General features: G+C 38.6%; 1 protein-coding gene across 3 annotated transcripts in view; it reads right to left on the bottom strand.

The window, feature by feature from the left end:
* Window positions 1-2,341: 2,341 nt before the first annotated feature.
* The window catches only part of LOC125666134 (uncharacterized), a 54,545-nt gene continuing 35,425 nt past the window's right edge, over window positions 2,342-21,461 (bottom strand). For all 3 annotated transcript variants that reach the window (XM_056151392.1, XM_056151391.1, XM_056151393.1), the window contains 4 exons: window positions 20,712-20,789; window positions 18,081-18,209; window positions 15,476-16,939; window positions 2,342-4,064 (listed from right to left, as the gene is read on the bottom strand). In XM_056151392.1, coding sequence (XP_056007367.1) covers window positions 3,397-4,064; window positions 15,476-16,939; window positions 18,081-18,209; window positions 20,712-20,789 — 2,339 coding nt within the window. In that variant the 3' untranslated portion in view covers window positions 2,342-3,396. The remainder of the gene's footprint in view (window positions 4,065-15,475; window positions 16,940-18,080; window positions 18,210-20,711; window positions 20,790-21,461) is intronic.

Raw genomic sequence — 21,461 nt, 5'->3', positions numbered from 1 at the left:
TATCTCCGTGGACGGCCTCTTAAAACTATCATCAAATTATTTATACCGAGCTCTAAGTTAATTATTTCTACGAAATTGATGCTCTCATCAATTGAATTAAAGAGAGCAATAATTAAATTAAAACGCGCATCAAATCTATTATTGCTCTCATTAATTCAATTGGTGCGTGCATTAATTCAATTAAAGGGAGCAATAATTGAATTGATGATATCTTCAAATAATTGAAGATATCTTCAATTATTTGAGTTTATGTTAATTTGTCGCTCCATACGTGCGAACGACATAATATTTCCCAAAATAAGAAGTAAAAAAAAATGCATGTCCTAAATATACCACCGTACATTTGACACCGATATTTTAAATTCTTAAATATTGATTACATGCACCTAGAATCGGAGGGGGGTGGGGGTGGGGGGTAATATGAAAGCTTAGAAGTTAAAAATTTGTCCTAGTAGCGACTTACCCACTGCATAATTTATGAAATTGAAGTCGAAAGGGGGAATTGAGACCGTTTGAGCGGATGGGGAATGAAGACTACTATCCCCAACCCACACACACATGTACACAATTTAAGGTTTTCATAATTGAACAATTTAAAGACCATTTTTTGGGTGTTATGTTATTGCTTGTCAAGAATTTTACATAAATTAACCACCGGCAACATACCCCTTCTGATACATTGAAATATAAGTAATGTTAGCATGGGCCTCTATAAAATTCAATCTGCAGTTTGGTCACACTTTGTCATTCAATAACTTTTTTTAGATAAAAAAAAAAAATGTGTGTCGGGTTAGCAGGATTACAATTTATGACGATAACAATGAACTGTGTATAACTTGTACATTCCATGCAAATTCAAAGAGGTTTGCGCCTCAGATGAACAATTGGGGGTCAGCTAATCTGTGTAGTTGAAATCAAGGGAAGTACTTGGCTTCTTGTGGAAAGTGTGAAATATATTGAGTCGGCACAAGATACCCGTGATCTTAGACTAGATCTTATACCACGCCTACCCAATATTTTTCACACGTACTTTTCATATATAAGAAGTCAAAAACTGCTTTCAATTTCAATAACAAAACTAGCTAACTGTAATTTAGTTCCAGGTATTGTGATAAAGACCCTCTCAAACTTGTTATACAAAAATCATTGCATTATCAAGACACTCCCGAGAGAGAGAGAGAGAGAGAGAGAGAGAGAGAGAGAGAGAGAGAGCATCGGTAATTATTAAAGATCCCTTTTATTTACATGTTTTACATATATACTTTTCATTTACTAATTCACATTCAAAACAGGAATCGCCTGCAGTTAGGATACTCATTAAGGATAGAATTTAAGAATATTGTAATGAAGAGAGAGATTAAAAGATTTGAAGAAAAAAATTCAAAACCAGGTCTACTCAAAAACATAATATATATTGTTTGGTATCGTTGAAATTGGCTCAAAATGTTGAAAAACAATATAAATATCAGGGGGGGGGGGAATATTGACTTTTTTCTTTTATCAAACTTCCTCCTTTATCATGATTATCTGTGACACACATTAACGCATCCTGCAAGGCTCCCATAGTCACAGCAAAGCTGCTAGAAGCTCTGTGTATTCACAAATAGCACGCACCGTGGAACACGGAGGACACGGTGTATCTCCGTGGATTTTCAAAAGCGGTATTTCTGCTGTGGGGGGCATAAAACTCGTGTCGTGTACTGTATATGTATTTACGAGGGTATGACAGGGGCCCACTCCGACACGTGGGATTGTTTCACCCACTTTGCCAATTTTAATCATTATTGATACAAATTATCTTTGGATGAAGGGGATTCAAGTTTGTTCAAATGAAGGAACATATTAAAGTTTTATATGGGAATATAAAGGGTCAAAGAAAATTTCATACCATGATTTTCCTCCTCGTGGCATGCATCATGGCTAAGTTAAGGTCACAATATGGGGTCAAACCTTTCTTGATGGGAGTAAAATTTTGCAAGAATTATTTTAAAAATTACAGAACAGCATGCAGGGACAAGGTAACTCGAATAAGCGATGTGGTCCATGGGCATCTTGTTTTCATCCTCGCCATCATCCAACCCTTTTGAGTGCCAAGAGATATGGCTGCACATTTCTTGTGACAAGACATTTCTTTTTGGTACCAGTTTCAAAACTTGTGACATTGACCCTTGAAGAAAACCCAACTTAGACACTATCTCCTGAACTATTTAGTTGGGCTTTCATATTTGTATATATATATATATATATATATATATATATATATATATATATATATATATACATATATATATATATATATATATATATATATATATAATTCAATAAAAAAAGCAGGAATATATACAGTTCCAATATATATTTAAATGACTAGCTCTTTCTGGATTTTAACATCCATCCTCAGGTGAATACAAATTAATAATGAATACAAAGTTGTTTATCTTAGAGACGTCTATTGTGACGTCATGACGTCATGATAGTCTTTGCGAGGAGGGAATAGATACATGACGTCATAATACAAAAGTTCGGGAAAGGTGACTTGGACAAAATAAGCATAAACATTTACATGATAAAAGTTGATGAATTAAGAGGTTTAACAATCAGAATTTGTCATATGTGCATTGATTAAAGTTTGTTTAGTTTAGGAGAAAGCAGTTTAATGAAATAATTTTCTTTAGCAAGTCTCATGGACGTTGATTCTGTTTTAAGTTTATAAAATGGAAATACGCTGTAGTTGCCTCTAGCACAGGTGTCAAAGTGTTCACTGCATGAGGTATTTCTTGTACTGGGATCGTTAATTTGTTGGCGATGGACACACATCCTGGCTGTTAGTTGTGTTCCGGTTTGTCCAATATATTCCTCGCCACACCCGTTGCAAATAATGCAGTATAGTAAGTTTTTCGGCTTGCAGGACATGTTATCATTTACAGTAAAATATTTTCCGCATTTAAAAGTAATAGAAGGCCCTGTTTTTAGGAAGGGACATGATGAGCATGAAGGAAACATTTCAATTACAAAATGATAGTGTTTAGGGTCAAACAAAATAACAGCATAACAGTGTCAGTGTATTTGTACATTACAAAGTTACGGCCTGCGATAAACATTTCATTGTCTAATGTATTCCAAAGTTACGGTCTGCGATAAACATTTCAATGTCTAATGTATTCCAAAGTTACGGTCTGCGATAAACATTTCAATGTCTAATGTATTCCAAAGTTACGGTCTGCGATAAACATTTCAACGTCTAATATTTTATGCATGGCAAAACAGTCTGTGATGAACATTTCCAACACCACTCCTGACCTTATTTTGACTATGATTCGGGTTCATGACGTGTTACAAGTGACCCTTTACCTTAATATGAAATTCTAAAAATGTGTCTCATTATTAAATATAGTCTTAATTTTGATTGACACTGGATTGGTTGGACGATGACTGAATTTTGGAATCTTCGATTTGTTGAACCTGGCTCTGTAGAGTTCGAACTTCAGTTTGCAAATTCTGTATAGCTGCCAAAATCATGTCTAATGTTGCTTGAGGTGGTGTATTGGTCCTGGTTTGCTGAATCAAAGAACTGCAAGGTTTTAAACGAGCACCAGGAGGAGATACACTGCGTAAGATTCTGTCAATAGGAGTCACTAAACAGGATTCTCGTGTGGAGAGTCCAATGGCCATCCCGAGACAGCTGAGTGTTTTATCAGGATTGATACAAAAGACAAACGAGCCCGAGTCACCACACACAAAAAACTGTCCCTGGGGCAGATTCTGAATTTCTATTTGATCGCACATAACAGCACAGCAAAACTTCCCTGGAAGGGCCAGCTTCTCTTGAACAAAACGAACATGTACAGGACTATGATAAAGATTACCAATGGTTAATCCAGTTACAGCGCCATATTTCACAACACTGTCTAATTTGTTAGATATTTTCCTACTGATTTTGCGCACAGGATTCGGATTGGGTAGCTCATTGTCGATATCCATGCAATCATCATCAAAATCCGGATCTGGACCAGGAAGAGATACAACCTCTCCGGAAAACAGTGGGGGATTACTGGGGTCAAAACCTGAAACAGCAAGACTCATATCATATACCATTTGATACACCTGACTATTTGTATTGCAAAGAACATGACCTACGAACCATGAAAAATGACCTAGCCTGGGATATTGATAATTTCCGTATATAATAATCTTCGGGATATAGGCTTTCTGGAAATGTTTTTCTTTTTTTCATATATTCTACACTTTTTTGTTACTATGACGTTGAATATTGTGATATTTAATGTTTAAAAATTAGCATTTCGGGATACAAGTCACAACAATAAACCTCCAATGACCATGTACAATGTACATAAACCTATAAATTTCTAAATATATCAAGTTATATGCACTCAAATAGCTAGAATGGCGTATTCAATTATCATAATAAGCATTTTTGACCAAATTTGGGAAATAGAAATAAGAAATATTTTAGAAATGATTTTTAAAGCCGTGATTGTTCAACTTTACTTTTAAATTATTTTTACTTTAATTTTAAAATACTGAAATAAGAAGAATAAATATAGTATGTAATATATTTACATGGTGAAAAGAAGTGAATCATTGGAACAATTCTGTTTCATATCATATTCCATAGTTTTTTTCTTTTTTTTATGTATTAAAACGACCGAGTATCGATATCAATGGTAACGAACTAAGTTGACACCGCGTCTTGTCAAAACATGTTCAATTCGAATTTACTCGGAATTACACGTTCAACGAGCATTTGCTGTGAAACCTGATTAAAGGAAAAGTACTGTAGACACCTAATAGTAAGTGTCAAATGATCTTTTTTGTTAGATGTACATGTAGATCCCATAGCGTGAATAGTGTAGTATCCGGGGAGTCTTCCCCAGTACGACTTGTTTATCCCCGAATTGCGGAGGATCAACATCCGGCAGCACGAGGAGATTTCCCGCAGTTATGGTACATGCCAGACGTACAACAAGACCTACCCGAAGCTTAGACCCGACAGCAGGGAGAACAGTTAAGTCCGCGGGACCCATGTTTATGTAGATACACAGTAATAAAGACTGTAGATACTTTATTGGCGCCCAACTCGAGGCCGCGGACTTACCTGGGTGGGTTATTGCATTTTTTTTGTGCTTTCCCCAGTCACGTTGTTAGGTCGCCATATTGGTGGGTAGTGTCAGATTTGGGATTTTTCTTTTTTCTACTCGGGAATAGATTTCGATTTTAGTGATTAACAGGGATTTTTATTAATTACTGAATCAATTTAGACATTACTTGACTGCATTTTTGATACATTTTTGTGGATTATTTACTTGTGAGATGGATATGTCTATAGATGAGGCGTTACATGGGTTGGGCTTGTGCCCTCACCCGGACACACCTGTGGTCACGCGGAATGTACCCGCGTACTCCCAGGTATCCTCAGGCGGTGGCGAACGTTATTTCACGCCGTCCTTGGCTTTCTGTTTGAGAGAGAGAGGGGGAGGTAGGTTAAGGGATGCCACAGGTGGGGAAGTGAGGCTTAGTGGCACGCAGTTTGGCTCTAGAGAGGGTGACAGGCTTAGTGGCACGCAGTTTGGTTCTAGAGAGGGTGACAGGCTTAGTTGCACGCGGTTTGGTTCTAGAGAGGGTGACAGGTTTAGTGGCACGCAGTTTGGCTCTAGAGAGGGTGACAGGCTTAGTGGCACGCAGTTTGGCTCTAGAGAGGGAGACAGGTTTATTGGCACGCAGTTTGGTTCTAGAGAGGTTGACAGGCTTAGTGACACGCAGTTTGGCTCTAGAGAAGGCGACAGGCTTAGTGGCACGCAGATTGGTTCTAGAGAGGGCGAGAGGCATAGTGGCACGCAGTTTGGCTCTGATGAAGGATATAGCTTAGATTGGGATGTGCAACGTAGGTGTGACTTCCCAGGGAATTTAATGGGATTAGATCCGCCCAAGAAAGGGTCTGGACATGACACCCCAGGGTTTAGCGATTGGGATAGGTGGGACGAGGATTTCTTGTCCCCTGCTGGGGGCTCAGTTATTCCTAATGTCCCGGTGAGGCCTACTCCAGTCAAGGAGAGTGGTCATGTACCCAGCTCTGGGAGTCTCCCGGAATATCATGCCCCTACTCTGCATTCCTACACTCCAGTGTCAAGGTCAGCCCCACCCCCTCATTCATGGGTTGATGATCAGGCCCTAGGCCAGCTTAGTCAGGGTTTGCCCCAGATGGGCTTGAGTTCACGCTTGCATCACCCCACTACTGGACCGTATTCCCCAGTTGCCCCATTTTCGGAGCCAGGGATTACCTACGGGGATTACCAGTCCCCACAGCCCAGCCAGAGCTATGATCTGCTTACAGGCTTCCCAGTCCCGCATGCCTACCCATCTCATGTGCAAGACCCTTGGGTTGGGGGAATGCCCCCCACACCCAGCCTTTGCTATCTCCCATGCCTGGCTGTTACGCTAGCACACCTATGCCCTACCTTACCATGAGCTCCAGCGTCTCGCACCACGTACCAGGTCTCCCAGTACTCTTGTAGAGGGGAGCAGTCGATAGGCTTCAGTAGAAACGCACCCCAGTACAAGGATTTGCGGTACGATGGAAATTCTAGCTCGAAGTCCTTCCTGCACAAGTTCATTCACCTGGCCCGCAGGCAACAGTGGACTGAGATGGAACAACACGACCAGTTCTGCTTCTCCTTGGAGGGGACAGCCAGTGACTACTACACCCTGTTGATGGAAACAGACCGCGGTCTCTCTTTGGCTGACATCATTGGGCGGTTTGAGAAACGTTTTGGGTCATCTGCACCAGGTTTCACGCATCCATTGAACTTTCAGCCAGCATCACAGGATGTGGGCGAGTCATTGCGACATTGGGCTGACAGGGTGCTTACCCTGGCCACCCAGGCTTTTCCGTCTGTGCCATATGTACATGTCTATGCCATCCCACGGCTGTGTTATGGTGCTGAGGACAGGTATGCGGGATTTTATGCCCTGGACGGCCAGCCCAAGACAGTTGAGGAAGCAGTCGACCAAATGCAGTACTATCAACATTCACGGCAGATGAAATCCTCAAAGCCCATGAGGGATGTGAGGCGGGTTGCTCAGGTTGAAGCTCCCAATCCTGACAAGGAGCTCAAGGAGATGCGTCAGCGACTTGGGGAGTTAGAGAAGGAAATCTGAGGGCGGACCCTCTCTCGGAGACCTTCATCGCCACCATCAAACGGCAACCGAAAGCCAGCAGTCTGCTTCAAATGTGGGGCCATGGGACATTTTAAGCGGGAATGCCCGGAATGGCGGGGGAAAACTGAGGCGAACCAGGACCAGGGGACCAAGGTCAAGCATAGGGACGGCCAAGCCGCACAGCCGTGTTTATCAGAACCAAGGGGGCGGGGAGCCAAGACCCGTCAACCACAGTTTAGTAGTGGAGGACCTACGCAGCGGGAAGTGAGGATGTTAACTCCAGAGGGCTCCCCAGGCCAGGACCATGCGAGGCTTGTACGGGGACAAGTCGGTTTGTAGGAAGACACAGGCAGGCGCTCTCCTGTATGCGCCGCTCCAGGAAGGGCACGCTCCAAGTGCGGTTCAGGGAGGCACCCGAGGAGGAGGAATCCGAGGATTGGGTCATAGGATGGGATGAGGACAAATAGGAGCCCTCTCCCAGGGATATGTTGTCGGGATTCAGGCTCCCTGAGGATATCATGGTGCCGGAACTGCCCGGTTTTGGGGCAGAAAACCAGGGAGATGGGGAGGATTCGGAGGACTTGCCGGATCTGGAGCCCTCGTCCATTCAGGAGCATCAGGTAGGCGCGGACCCCGCGTCCGAGCCTAGCGAGTGCCCGGAGCCAGATAGGGCACAGGTTCAGCCCAAGGAGGAATGTGGGTTGGGGGTGGTCAGTGGCCAAGCGGAGAACAGGACTGCGGATATGCCATTCCGGCATGCGGGAGAATCCCACAAAGACTCGCCTGTGCCAATAGGGCAGATACGCCCAACCACCGGATTCATGGTCCAAATGGTAGTCCAGGGACCAAGACTACAGACAATGGTAGACACTGGGGCGGAGGTGAGTGTGTTGTCCACCCGGGTCTACGAGGAGCTCGACCCCAAGCCTCCCATCAAGCAGCATCTGACCTTGGTCCAGGCAGGGGGAAATGCCAGGATGAGGGGCTTCATCATTGGCCCTGTGGCAGATCGCCTTGGAGACAAGGAACATAATGTCGACCTGTATGTGGCCCTCCTGCAGGACCAAATGCTGATAGGCATGGAGTTTCTCCATCAGCAGAAGGCTCACATAGATTTGGAGCATGGTACGATGACCTTGGGAGAGGAAAAGGTCCCTATGACGTTCAGACGCTCAGTAGGGGGACAGGAGACCCAGGTTTCAGTAACGAAGTCTAAGCAGGTCGAAGCTGCTTCAGTCGTCCTATGTCCTTGTCGTTTGGATAAGGAGTTGGAAGACTTTGTAGTTGGCCCTCAGATCAAGCAGACTTCGGACGTATTGTCGGTGCCGCACGCTTATGCTAGGGAGAAAACATTGGTTACCAGCATTGTCAATGCTTCAGATGAGGAAGTGTCCATCTCCGGAGGCAGTGCGATCGGATCAGCCTTGGAGGCCGAACCATGGGTGCTGGCACCTGACTTGGTCGTTGAGAATGTGAACAGTGTGGACCCCCACACTGAGGCAGGGACTAAGCTCAGCACATTTACAGCAAGAGTTAATGTTGCCCACTTAGCTTGCCCTGGAACTTGGTCAACTTCCAAGGAGGCCATGTTGGATAGTGGGAAGATTTCCCCCCTAAGCCGACCAACATTGCTGAGGAAATTAGTGTGGTTGAAGATTCAGCTGTTGGCCTTACTCATTGTGCGCCCAGTGAAGGTGTTCGGGATGGTTACCACAACCCTGTTAGCGAGGTGTCGTGGAACTATGTATCCCGAGAACCTCTCGGGTTCCCAGGTTGGACTCAAGGGGCTGAGTTTGACTTCGAGACGAATCTTGTGGGACATGACTCATTCAGGACCCAAGTCCGACAGTTCATAGGCATCAGGCTGCCTTGGCCCCCACCTGTATTTAGAGCTGGTGGGAGAATCTATAGATCCTTTTCAGTAATGGATGTGCGATCCAGGGCTCGCCCTGGCCCACACCGGTTGGGATTAGATTAGTCCCAGTCAGTTTTCTCCAGGGCATTTACCCGGACCTTTCCTGCTTGAACCCTTTCCGGCGTCCTCGGATAGTTCATCCGAGGGGGCGTGTCGCGCCCACCTTGACAATTGGTTGGACCCGTCCTTCAGAGGAAACGGAGGGGAGTGTAGTATCTGGGGAGTCTTCCCCAGTACGACTTGTTTATCCCCGGATTGCGGAGGATCAACATCCGGCAGCACGAGGAGATTTCCCGCGGTTATGGTACATGCCAGACGTACAACAAGACCTACCCGAAGCTTAGACCCGACAGCAGGCAGAACAGTTAAGTCCGCGGGACCCATGTTTATGTAGATACACAGTAATAAAGACTATATATACTTTAATAATAACAACACAACACTGATATAGGGGATCAGAATCAGTATATTATTGATTCTGAAAATACGACTTGAGAAATGATACTGTACAAGTTTTACTGTATTTATCTTTATCAATAATTATATATTCCTATACGTATTAATCAGGTAAAGATGCTGAGGTCTTTTAACCAACAATTTCAAATGTTTGTACAATACATTATTGACTGACAGAACGTAATTCATGAGCTATGATCTCAAAATCTTTCAAGCATTAATATAGATTTAAATAGAATTAGATGTAGATACATATTTGAAATGAATATATCCTAAGGCTCTGTAGTTTTAAATTGTTTGGATTATATTGCATTTACATGTAATGTATACATGCTTGTAAATGCCACAGAATGAAAAATAATTTAAATTGGCCTATATTTTCATAATGTTCCCAAAATAGATCTATACAGGAAATAACATTTACAAATCATGTTTGTTGTTTGTTATTCGTCAGTTAAGTATCATAATGATAATACTAGTGGTTTATAATAAGTAATTATTCTGCTAAAATCAATTACCCTTTTTATTGTCAACAAATACATCACTGGTAGAAAGGTTATAAAGCTTTTATCTAGCACAAGTTTCCATATTCTACAGATTTACATATGTCAGCAAGTCCTTAAAAGCAGCTTTAGGGGTTCCCAGGAGATTCTGATGCTCACTGTTAGTTAGATTTTCACTATTTTCAAAATCCAACCTTATTTTCTCTTTTCTCAAAACGTCAGCTCTCAAAACCTTGATTGATTAATTGTGTCACTCCTGTTTTGTTGAACATGGTGTCAGCAATAGGTTCAAGTTCTTCTATGTCTTGTTGTAGGTGATTTGTACAGAAGCGAGCCCCGGCAGGAATGATGGCCTCTTTTGAAATGAAGATTTCATGCCTTACTCCTACTGAGACTACAACTAACTTTGGACCTGGTCGCTTGCAGATTCAGCATGAAGTGTGCCCTATTGATGTACATGGGAATGGGAGTGATACAGAAGGAGGACTAATTGGAAGAGCTTCTGCTGCTGGTGATGGTGCCGGACTGTCTTGAATCTGTGGCCTAACCGACTTGATATTCTTCTGTTTAATATGGAAGTAACACACACACTCTGGCACAGAAAATCATCATCAGATGGTGCCCTCCCTATCAGAGTGGTTATCACTGTCCTATATTTCTTTCAAATTCTGGATCTGTGTTTTGGTTTTATTCTCCATGGACAGTTGAAACAGAGAAAGAATTTGGGACCACTCCTTGGCATATCTGAAATATTTATGTCAAATACATGTAATTGAAATTATACAATTTGGGTTGGATGAAAATCTGATCTTCATGTTAAAACCCATTACCCTAGGTTATTTTTCCTAAAATCTAATTATAAATCAATTAACTTGTTAATTAATGCTTGGTGAATCAATAAATTGTATTCAAAAACTTGGAATTATTTTTTTCACTAATAAACTGAAAATGTGTATCTTAAAATGTTTTGTTGATTAATGTCAATGTGAAATATAGAAGGGGTATGGGGTTTACAACAATGTATATTACATGGTTAATTTATTTCTATATGTAGTCCATGAAAATTTCTGTGGAAACGAGGAAGTTATTTATATTCGGTCTTTCCTATCCCGGGGTAGGAAAGACCGAATATAAATAACCCCCTCGTTTCCACGGAAATTAAGTCCATGAGAGCCTGAAATCTCCCAACCTGGGTCTGTTTAATGGACTCTCCCAAAGTCCTTTTTTAAGGAAAAAGTAAACCATTTTCCTAAACCAAAAAGGAAACTGGTGCAAAAACCATGCACATCTCCAAACATGAAATAATATAGATAATAGAAAAATTAAATTATCAGTAGTATTGTAATACATTTGGGGGTGGAGGGTGGGGTGGGGGGGGTTGGGGGTGGGGGTGGTGGTGCTGTTTCACCTTTATAGATGGTTTTTTCCCTAACATTTAAAACATGTCCTTTCAATATCAATTTTGTCCACAGCACAAAATAAAAATTCTAAAATCAATTAAAGCGTTTGATATACATGTGTATATATAAAACAAAACAAAAGAAAAAAAAAACTAGGATCCACCATTAGTAAGCTATGTTTTCCATTTAGAGTTATTGCCCTTCAATCGAAAAAAAGTAAATAAATATAATACGCAAGTTCCGATTTACACAAAAAGGATTTCCCTTTGTCGAACTATTTCGCATTTTATGATGTATGGTGGGTACACAATGTATACATTATATCATAGACTGGCGTTGTACATAACGATTACGTACGATTAATGTAATAAAAGCGTAACTTTTGTTTATATCAATCACTGGTATGTATATTCTGGCCATATCAAGCATAATCTGTTTGAATAAGATCATCAAATTGGCTATTAAATCAATATTCATTTCCTCTTCTACATGAGTGACGCTTTTATCAAAGAAAGATGGCAGTTAACAGTATTTGTTTGAGCCATTTTGTTATCCAATACTCATAAACTCACTAAAGTTGCCTTTCCCCTGAGATAGGATTGTCTCAGAAACTCTGGATATCATCTTTTAAGAAATAATACAACGATAGTAATTAGCAAATGTACCCACTGTCATCATATTTTACGTCATAATTTACTGAAGAGTTCAACAAAGGGAAATAACTCTTGGGGAACTCGGAACTTTCGTATTAAGTGATTACTCTACATTTCAACACAAGTTATGTCAAATATTATTTAACAAGATATAATTTGATATGTATTTAAATTGACCGACTTTATTAAAAACAAACTCTCTGTATGTATTTGTAGGTTTCTTTCCACTTATATACAAGGGACGTATGAATTAACGAACTTAAATAGTTGAAATTGAAAACAAAACCACAATTGTGTCATCTCCGTTCGATGTATGAATATTGTGCGTTCAGATTCTCATGTACAAATGTAAAATAGATAAAGCTAACAGTCGTGTTTGACATTACCGTAATATGCGGACATTTGTTAGTGTAACACGTTGTTACAACTTTACAGTTACGATTGACAGACTTCATATTTTATTAGAAACTTTGAACTGTAGCCTATAATAAACGTACAAAATTTGTAAAATTGTGAGAACCAATGGACAAATCCATACGATAGAACATACTCCAAGCGTAATACATATGTACATGCTGGGTCTGTGTAATTGAAATATTTACTGGGGTATTCCGTATGGCCGTATAAGTTTGTGCTGTACGTTTGATTCGAACATTCATTCTGTTTCGAACAATGTCATTTTTAAAGTAACAAAAAGGTAGGGAAATCGGAACTTTTAAATCCATCAGAGCGGACTTCGGAATCAAACATACACGATAGGTGTAACCCCCCCCCCCCTTCTGCACCTTTTTATCATAGGCCATGCCTCTCATATTTACTTGTTTAGATATTGATTTTTTACTTTAAAAATATATAACAACATAAAAACTCACCTCTTTGCTGTTTCTTTTTTAGTCGTATCAACTGCGTTAGATGTATTTATTGACTTCCTTGGAATCTGACGTTTCCAGACGACACTTTTGCTATTATTATTTTCTTTTTCGACATGGCCGCATTGATTACGAGTAAATTTTTTTAATGGAAAGCGTTAATCTAACTTTGCATTTTAATTTTAGTTTACAAAATTGAGTCGTGAGTAATGCGGCCCATGTGAATTTATTGACCGAAGTTGGCAAATTTATGCGATTTTCCCGGAAAACGTCAAACTGCGGTAGGTTTGGGCATTTACTTGAATGCTTTAAACATACGGTGTGAGGAAACGATTGCACAATACAACTTGGATCATGTTATGGATAAAAAATATCATCTTAGATTTATTCTAAAGTGTTCTTCAATTTTTCCAAATTTGGTAGGCCAAAAATGGCATATTGTGGGTCATGTTCTTTGCAAAACTTCTGTTAAATAAGTTACTTTAAACTGGTCTTCACAGCAAAGTTTATCTTAGCTGTTCAAAAGAATGTTTCGAATTAACCTTATGTAAAACTTTGAACATGGTGTTTTCGAGATGAAGCAATAAACAATATGATCATAGGCCACATTGCTTCTGTCGTTGTTCAGCTGTTGCGATTTTAAAATATAAATTGTTATCCATCTTTATTCCAATGAAATATTTTAACTCCATATTGTGGCCTCAACCTAGGACCAAAGGATCATGACATAACTGTAATTAGGATCATGAAATTTACAATTTTGCTAAAGGACTACCCACTCCTTCTAAATATCTATTTGGTTTCAATTTAATATCAATAGTTTTAAAAAGGTATTATATAAATGGTTTACACATACATACTATACATACCAAGTTTGGACTCTCCCTGGAATCAGACATTTGCCCCAGGGATCATGAAATTTACAATTTTGGTAGAGGTCCACATTACAATGCATAAAGTTTTTCTTACAAATATGCGGTTGTAAAGAATTTTTTTTTTTTTTTTTATAAAAGTTGGTCAATTTTTGGCAGTTTTCGCCCTGCTCCTGCGGTCCAGGAGTGCAAGAGTCCTGCAATTTACAATTTATGCCACCCTTGCTTCAAATATGCTTTATACCAAATTTGAAAAGAATTGGAATAGTAATCATTAAGAGGTTAAAAATGTTGAATTGTTACCGGACGACGCACGACAACAAATTGCAATAGGTCACCTGAGTTTATTCCCTTTAAACCATTCCTCAAATACTTCAGGAAATAGCGAACAGCTCACTGGTCAAGTTTTTCAAAAGGTAGTTCAAACTCCAAGGTCAAAAGATCAAACACCATTTTTTCACAAGGTCTTATCATGAAGAATGTATGCACAAAATATAAATTCCCTACCTAAATAGTTCCGGATATATCTAATAGGTAATGCTATCTTAAAAGTGGGTCATGCATCGAGTTCAGGGTCACAAAAATAAAAGCCTTGGCATGAAATATAAGGTATCGCCGTAAGAAATATAGGTACTAAATATGGGAGATCTTCCTTACAGAACAGTTCAGGAGATATTGAACAGCTCAAGCTCATTTTTTTTATTACACGTAGATCAAATCTCAAGGAGCGTGAAGGCCAAACACCATTGGATCACACGAAAAGTCTTGCTGTAAAAATGTGTATACAAAATATGAAACCTTAGCTTTAAAAGTTCAAGTAACCCATCATACCGCTGAGAATCATGATATTAACGAACCTGTACCTGGACTATGTCAGGAATGCTGCATGTAAATTTCATATTTTGTGACCCAGTTGTTCTTCAGAGGACGATTTTTAAATGAGTGCACCTTTTTGCCTTTCTCATGACTACATTCCTTTTGAAAAGGAGTATGACTCTTCATCTGAAGGAACTCGAATCCCCTTCACCAAGAATTTCAAAATTTTTGATCACATCCCTCAGGTCTAGGCCCATGAACTTCAAAATATGTGTTTCTTTTTTATTATATACATTTCATACTAAATTCTACGAAGAGTGATAATGTATTCTAATGTTTGTTGACGCCTACAAATTCGACCTGTGTCACTTTCAGTTTGAATGTTTGATTTCCATGAAAAAGAAATAATACATCTTTACTAAAAGACCCATAAACCTGACCTTTCCACACGATAGCCTGACACTTGGTCTTTTGATTAAGGCGTCGCTTGTTCTTACTGTTATGTACTACATTTCATTGTTTGATGTCCAGGGATATATAACGTACCTTGACAGACAACGATTTTGCCACATGATCATAGAGTCATGTCATAGCATCAGAACCTATGATTTTGATTATAGTATTGGAAAAATAAACAAAAACAAGAATAAAAAAAAGTTCGAATTGACTGGCAACTGAATATGGCTATGTAAACAAATCAATATTATTTTAAGCTGTAAATAATCGGTTGAAGTGAGTTACCATACATGTTTCAATAAATGTGTACTATGACAATATAGAAAACAGGTCATGGACAAGAATTGCTTACAAAATACCTGCAGATTGCAGCTGTTCTGAGGTCACAGCCCGAAACTCAAAGGTGTCAATATCTTGGTCAAGTTCAATTAAAGCAGCATCAACGTTAGGATCTTTAGAAGCTGACTCCAAATTGAACTGTTCAATCTGCACACATTGCGGAAAAATTCCATCTATAGATTCTCCGCACACATTGTAGGAATGACATCTCTTATCAAATGCCTCGACTTTAATACCTTTGAACTGCCTATTCATCAATTCTTCCGGTGAAAATACAACGTGTGCACATGTTATCAACCCAACTTTACTATTGGGGAGATCTACAAATCCCCCGATACTCCCATTCACCAAACGCTTGAGATGTCCTCCTAATTCGAGTGATCTTCCAGCACCGAAGTAACAGTATCCGTCCTGGACATCCACTTCAATGCCTCCTAATTGTTTTGGAAATATTTCCTCTCCATAGGGAATATACCCTTTATGGAAACAAAATAGACTGATACACAGAGTCTCTACAACTCTGTGTCTCCCCTTGGAATATCCTATGGATTTATATGGTGAGGCTGATATCATTGTGAGATTGGAGTGTTTCCTAAATAGTTCTCTTGCTTCACTTTCTGTGACTGTTGGTAATGGGGTTTTATTTGAAACTGGAATGGAATTGAAGACACTCGATGCTTCATCAGAGAGATGTGTAAAGTTATACAGAACAAGTTTTAATCCCATGACTTGGTCTGGAAGTCTGTCTTTCATTTCTATATTACCTTTGTATGACATGATCATCACTAAATTATTTTCTTGTCCACACTCCACACAGAAAGACAGTAGGATGGCATTGTTTTGGAGCGTCGGCAATTTTCTCAAAATTAGATGTCTCACTGTTTGTAAGATTGTGTCAATAATGGCAGTAGTGATATTCTTGATATCTTCAAAATTTCTTTGCAACTGAATATCGAGATCAATACAGTATGTCCTCACAAGCTCTGAAACGAGTATGCAATTCTCGCTCTCTATTGCACATCGTATACTGTGATCAATGATTTCAACAAGATCTTTTTCCTTGAATCCCAAGATGGCCTCTTTTGTATACACGGCAAACAAAGTAGAAGAAACATGGCCCCATGTTGTGGATCGTGTTTTTCTGAGGACTTGTTTGCAGTCTTCCATCCATTCTAGAAAGTCTTGTACGCTGCACTTAGAGAATGGTTCTATAGACTGTAAGAATGGGTTAATAGTCGTGCCCTGGCTAACTTTATACATCAAGTTGAGACCTATACAGTCTAAGTAATCAAGGCTACTAATGATATCTCCGTAAGCATTGTTTATGATTTGACTTCTTCTAAGCTTACGATATTTTATGTCGATATATAGAGAATTAACTGACAAACTTTTTCCAATATCAGCCTCTCCATTTTCTTTCGGTTGTTTTCGTCTTTTGGTCATCAACGTTTCCGACATATTAAGCACATCTTCCTTGGTTTTGCCTGCAACCAGTGAAATAAACCAACAGTTCGAATGTTATAAAATGATTAAGAGTGACAATTAAAGTTAAAACACTCTGAACAAGAGGCTCATATGTCACTTCGCCCAATTGAAGCTTGCCTTGTGGGGAAGGGGGTTGAATAAATCACAAAAAGGTTGATTCCTTTCTGTGACCTTTTAATTGTAAAATTTGTATGATATTACATTACGACATTTCCAAGTTAATTAATAGTTTCTGCATCTTAAGTATATCTTTAAGCAAAGTTGTTTGGCTCTTAAACCAGTTGTGAGATGACAACAGAGTTCACCGGGGAACGAGGCACAGATTATCCTATTCCCTTTGATTCAAAACGATAAATATCTTTAAGTAGCTCAAACTCCACAGTCACTAAGTCAAAAGTGAAATGATAGCTCTGATCATGTATATGATGGTAAAGATCTAGGTTTAATCCTTCTGGTTCAAAAGATAAAGGCAATCTTAAAGTTGTTTCTTTAAAGTGCGATGTAGCCACCACTGAAACTGTGGCTATAAGAATAACTCTCAGAACCTTTGTCCTGGTAAGCTGAAAATAAGCTTGTTTTCGAATCTGACAAATTGTACGTATATGGCTCCCAAGAACATTTTAAAGATTTTTTTTATATCAGACTTTGAACCTTTATTATGGACCCTGTCATCAAGGTGTACACAAGCTGGAATCTATACTACACTTTAAATACTAATTGACAATTTGTGTCCTTGTGGTTGCAAAGAATATTTTAGTATTTTCATGTAGACAATATTCCTAAATTGTCAACCTCAATTGTGGACCTAGGGATTATGATGTGATGGAATTTGAATCTACTCCTCACGAAGGTATCTTGATGAATGCAACTCTTGTTAGTGAATTTTCCCCTCTATTCTGCTAGAAACGTTTGGGTCCACTGGGATTCATGGTTTGAGTAGACTTGAATCTTTTTTATATCGAATATTTTAAACAAGCCTTTACTTTTCTCATTCAGCATATCTGGTAAAGATCTGTCTGAGAATGCCTAATGGCATCTCATCTGTTTAAGATTACAAAATCATAACATATTGATACATACATACATGGGTATGTTATATCAAGGGATACAACACATTCAGTTGCATGTCTATTGACGTACCAAATCCAGCCTCCTCTTCACTTTCCTCTGTATCAGCACTCACTTTGTACTCTGAGCTTGACATTACAGAATGCTCAGTGCTAAAGGCGTCACCTGAGGTGTAAATCTTTGGTTTCCTAGTTATGTCATCTACAAAACAAAATGAAATGTACCTGGCGTTTAATGGAATTTATTTTCCAGAATCCAACAGTAGTCATTTCCACTTAGAAATTAGTGGTCTTCATTTCATAGTGTCAATATAAGAGGTAAATGGGAAAATTATTATATCTGACTGTTTTGGAATTTTTCTTGGTAAACTATTATTATTTGATTGTACAATAACTTTAGACACTGATTGTATTTGTGTGTTAACTGTATAACATTTTTACATACAATTTAGGTTCTTGTAGTAGTCATTGGCTTCTTTAGATTAAGATGTCTTTAAGATATCGGCAATTCTTCATTATTACTTGTGAGCAACATTTTATCTGGTCCATACACCAAACACGATTAGATATGCCAGAAATAAAATGTGCAACCAATGAATATATATTATCAACCTGTTTTCATTTCTCACATTCGACTCAAATAAACACGTACATCAGTTGGCAATGAACGGAACATGTTAAGTATGACAAATCTCTTTCTCCAATGTAATATTTCTGTTGAAATCTATATTGCTCGTGTGAATGTTTTTTTTTGTATAAATCATCTTACAATGCACAGTTCACCATGCATTGTAATTACTCAAGTTATAATATATCTCTATTCCTACACAGAATACTGAACATATCTTCGCCCTCAGAATACTTATAGCATAATGCACAAAGGCGGAATACATATATTTCATATATTCCATTGCTGTGATAAAATTTAGAAATTAATTTCAAAATTAAGGATTGTCTCCCTCATGCATAGCTCTTATCCTTAGAGAAATTTTACTCCGCTTTTTTGTCACTCTGTTTTTCCCTAAAATAGCTCATAGGGCTACAAGTTTATTGTTTATTTCCGATTTCAAAAATTTTGGTTGAGCATCATTCAAGAGACATTATTTGTCGAAATGCGCATCTGGAGCATCAAAATTGGTACCGTATAAATTTTACATAGAAAAACCAACAGCAACAAAATTGGCTCAGAGAAACAAAGAAAAGGTGAAGAATATAGTGATAAATCTTCTCACTCTCACAAGGAATATAAAATATAGAGTTGGACAAGCACAGACCCCTGGACACACCAGAGGTGGAATCAGGTGCCTAGGAGGAAAAAGCATACCTTGCTAACCAGAGGAGATGTCAACGAGTACTCGACTATCGCTTGGTGAAACAGATCATCCACATTTGTTTTCATAGTGGGGTATTCAATAAAATAACTTTTTAGTAATGTTCAGAAACTTTAAACGCTACTGAATCAGTGTTTTGTGAGTAAAAGGCATGTAAGGATAAAGTCAAACCGCTTTTAATTAGTTTATGTCCAAGAAAATCATTTGAGTTTGGCTGTACTTCTGTAAAAATGCCTCCAAGTCCAATGTTTGGACCTACTTTAAATGATGGAAAAAGGCCGAAATTTACTAATGACTTATGTATACTTCCACCCTGTCAGTACGAGTGGGTTTTTCACTGAGTACACGACTGTTACTCGACTAAATCCTCCAAGTATTCGACTACGATATCCGAGTAAAGTTGACATCCCTACAAACCTGCCGTTAGCTCTATATCTTGATCAGGTAAATGGGGTAATCCGTAATCAAAATCCATGTGTAAAAACAGTCTAACAATTGACATGAACCATGTCAGACATGAACTGACACAATCACATGTCATATTGGCAAGCTAGATCGTTATAATGACCGGAAAACGTACGAAATGGTGAGTTAAATCGAGCTGAACCTACTGAAAAATCAACTTATTTGACAGCAGGCTGTCCAGGTTTAAAAACTGATAATATGCAGAACAAGCTCTTGTGCATTAAATCAGTTAAGAGATTTAAATATAATATTCAGGTACTGTGATATTGCTACACAAATATGGAGAGTTTACAATTGAGAAGATGAAGTTGAATTGTTGGGTTGCTTTAACATTTATGTTCAATGGAATATCTAAATATGCAGCTCATGTAAAAAAAGATTCTGGTGTGTCTTAGTTCACGTTCACTGGGATATATGAAACCAACATATGGATGGATACGATACTTGTTCATAGCTAAAGCGCCATAGATACACTAAATCTTGAGTTGAAGGTCACAGCATGATTATTTTTCTTTTCTGACTTGTAGAAACATTTGAATATATTCTACTTCATAGGGATATAGATAGACGTCAGCTGATAAAGAGCACAATTTGTACCCATGGAAATTCTAACAGACTGTTTGAAAACATGATCACCAAAGATTACAAAGATATTGGTTCAGTGGTTCTGCAAAACGTGAAAGTTTACGGACTACACGACGAACAGACGCACAAATGAAAGAGAAAAAGTGATTAGAAAATCTCACGTGAGCTTAAACTATAGAAAATATTCACGTAAATAACAAAATGGATTCTGTCCTAATCGACAACATTTAAAAACTCACATGGGATATTAGGTTTAGCTCTTGCTAAAATCTGGGATCTTATCTCTTTTTTTTTCTTGGCAATAAGATAATACATTGACTCACATGTTTTGCTGGTGTCTTCCCAGATGTCCGTGTCATAAGTGGATTTTATGATCCTCTCACCATCATAAACTAAAACATCTGAAATGATGACACAGACAAGTAAATCATACACTGTTAACTAATCACAGCCTTACAATTGAACATTGTCTAAATCATTCCATTTTGTCTAAAGGTAAGTAACTAGTCATACAAAATTTGGGATCACCTGAAACATAATATGCTGTGCTGGTTTACAACTTTATATTGGCTACGTAAGTCATGTGATTCTCAATCTGCTGCTTTGTTTACGTAATAGCGAGGTTTATTGATTTGACAAATGATGAAATACATAATTTATAAGGAGGTGATGAAGAACAGAAACATATTTTTTTTAATGTAATTATTGATTGTTAATTAGGATGTTGGGTGTGCTTGCTTTTAAACTAGTGGATACATTGATAAATTTTCTCAATCACTCTGAATTATTTAAAGTTGAATAGTGGATACATTGATATATGTATACAATTCCTCTTTCATGTCAAAAGTTTGAAGTCAACAAACCATGTTCATCTAGTAAAACATCCTAAAAATTGAAAGTGAATAACAAAACAGTTATAGACTGTGTCATCGGACAATAGCTGTTTTGTTTGACTCTCGAAAGGTTTCGGGCAGCAGATCATTTCTGGTGTCAAACAAAACAGCTGTTGTCCTCGAACGCAGTTAATAATTGTATAATAATATACCATACCAATCTTCAAACTCGAATATAAA

This window comes from Ostrea edulis, chromosome 10 (assembly GCF_947568905.1).
Source record: "Ostrea edulis chromosome 10, xbOstEdul1.1, whole genome shotgun sequence".
In the NCBI taxonomy this organism is placed as follows: domain Eukaryota; kingdom Metazoa; phylum Mollusca; class Bivalvia; order Ostreida; family Ostreidae; genus Ostrea; species Ostrea edulis.
This window is presented reverse-complemented; position numbering and strand designations above follow the sequence as displayed.